This window comes from Trypanosoma equiperdum, assembly GCF_001457755.1.
Source record: "Trypanosoma equiperdum strain OVI genome assembly, contig: ctg_430, whole genome shotgun sequence".
Lineage (NCBI taxonomy): Eukaryota > Euglenozoa > Kinetoplastea > Trypanosomatida > Trypanosomatidae > Trypanosoma > Trypanosoma equiperdum.
The window spans coordinates 1-2,419 of NW_027124344.1; the positions used below are offsets into that span (position 1 = coordinate 1).

Genomic DNA, 2,419 nt, shown 5'->3' on the forward strand with positions numbered 1-2,419 from the left:
AATGGTTTTACAAAGTGTTAAAATATTTCAAAAACTCTTAAAATAGCAAATTCTTGTGAATTTTCAAAAAAATGTAAACGTTACCAAGCTCACAAAACCAGCAGTCATACTCAGAGCCAATTTCTTATTGACAAGAAAACTGTAACCTTTACACTTGCTATCACCCCATTTTCAGTTTTCAGTGTAATATTTCTGTTGTTTATCTTTTCTACCTGAAGCTTTTTTGTTCTTCCTGTCCTTTTTTGGGTTGCTTGTTGTTCTACTGCTGTCGCATTCAATTTGCAGTGGTTCCCTTCTTTGGCTTCGCTGCCTTTCCATTCGCAGGTCGGCTTTGCTTGTTTACATGCCGCTGCTGTTTGTATTGCTTCGCAGTTTTTCTGCGCCTTTTTAGCTTCTGAAGTTTTGTCTCCGCTCGGCGTGTTGGTTGGGGTTGGGATACTGGGGATCAGCTTCGATAGCTTGGCGTGTGCTTCAGCTAGCTTTGTAAGTTTTGTCAATTTTTCTGCGGTGACTGTGGCCGCCTGATTGTAGTCGTGTCGACTCCTCAGTTGCATCGCTACTGCGCTTAGTTTGGCGAGCCATTTCACTTTGTCGTCTGCTAGTTTGCTATCTCTGGCCGCAGTTGCTATTTTTACGTAGGCGCCATTGGTGTCGCAGTTGCAACCAGTGCTGTCATATGGTCCAATATAGGCGTCCGTGGCTTGAACATATATGGCTGCTTTAGCTGAATCTAGTGCCGCTTCGATGCATGCCGCTGTTACTGGCTCATTTGTTATTACTGGACAAGCTATTCGTACTTTTTTCCAGTTCGCCGTTGTAACTATTCCGCCTGCTTCCCATTGTGGCTCGGTCGTTGTGTTCTTGTGGCAAGGATGCGTTGCTGTTTTACCTTGGGCTACTACGCACACGCATGCGAAAGGTGCTGCTAATGTAGCAGTTGGGTCATGAGACGAGCCATGGCCGCACACTGCGGCGTATCCTCCTTTGGTCCCTGTGTACAGTTTGCCGTTTTCGCCGGAGTTGTCATAACCGGTTGTGCCGCCATAGAGTGCTGTTAAAAGTTCACCTTTTATCTTGGTGTCGTCGCCTGGTACTTGCTTGTTAGCTGATTCAAAGTTTGAGTAGATTTCGAATGCCGCTTCCGCGTATGCTGCAACTGCTGTCCGGAGCTGAGCTTTTGTCGCTTCGCTAACGTGTTGAAGTCCGAGGCGCTCTTTGAGGTTCTTTTCTCCGTTGTTTTCCTGCAGTTGCTTCTCTGCCTCGGCCCAGACTTTCCATTTGTCTTTCCACTCAACCGGGAAGTTTTCGGTTGGTTTCGCCTTGGGTATTTGGGCCACTCCTGCTGTTTCCGGTGTGAAAAGCTTGCGCCACGCTGTGTCCGCTAGTGACATGTTTAATTTGTAGAGTTCTAGTGGCCGTTTCGGTGCTTCAGCGAGCTTCGGTTCGAATGTTACAGGGTCGTCGCCTAGTCGTAGGGATTGGCAAAGCAAGACACCGTACGCGATGTTGGTCCCAGCATTTACAGCAGCTGCTTGTCTTGACAGTTTTCAGTAGCTACGAACAATGCTACAACCAAGATCGCCGCTTTTTCCATCTACGAGTTGTTGGTCTTGGTGTTTTATTTCTTTGGATGTGGTTTAAAAATAACCTATTGATAAGGGCTATGGGGTGAGTGTGTTGTTTTTGTTTACGGCTTGATTTATTATCCTCCCTTGGTTACTTTCAAGCACGTTCTCGGAGTTAACTGACGAGTTTTAGGGATTCAGTTGTCTTGCCGAGTTTAGTTAGTTTTTTCTTTATTATACAGCGACGTTCACTGCGCCTGATACTGACTCTTTTCCATCTTTTACGTGTATAGTTTGTCTGTTTCGCAGTTATTGGATCATGCTGATTTATTAGGGGATAACCATGAACAGGAATCACCTCCTAATTCCCTTTGTGCATCAGATTGTTAAATTCTGTTGCGATTATTTTGGAGTCTGCTTTGCTTTCACTTACTGCCGCTGTTTCTCGTTTTGTCTTTAAGGTTTGATTTGGTTTACGATTTGTCTGAGTGTTTTTAAAAAATTTGAAAAAGCACGCATTACAGCCAATTAAAACGCAATCTTTATTCCAACCTATACCGTTAAACATATTTATATAAAACATTTTTCATTTATGGATTCAAATTTGTCCCATATATCGCTAAGTCGCATACTAGGCTTTGAGTTGAAATAAACAAGTTTATCCGTTTTTACCCGTGTTCACGGTTGGTATATTATTCCTGATCCCCATTCTATCTAACCGTATTTCGGTGCCGCTAGTAGCTCGATAATTTATAGTCAGCTTTCAATTTTTTCGTCTGTGTAGACTTCTTTATTGTTGCCGGTGAACAATTACTATTCTTTTTCCTAATATTTAGTAACTTGTCACTAATTGT

At 43.3% G+C, this 2,419-nt stretch overlaps 1 protein-coding gene across 1 annotated transcript; it reads right to left on the bottom strand.

Moving 5' to 3' along the window:
• Positions 1-110: 110 nt before the first annotated feature.
• Positions 111-1,391, bottom strand: TEOVI_000180700 (variant surface glycoprotein; the record flags this gene model as incomplete). The annotated part of the gene is made up of 1 exon (XM_067224982.1): positions 111-1,391. The coding sequence occupies one exon, from the start codon at positions 1,389-1,391 to the stop codon at positions 111-113; it is 1,281 nt and encodes a 426-aa protein (XP_067081083.1).
• Between the last annotated feature and the right edge of the window lie 1,028 nt (positions 1,392-2,419).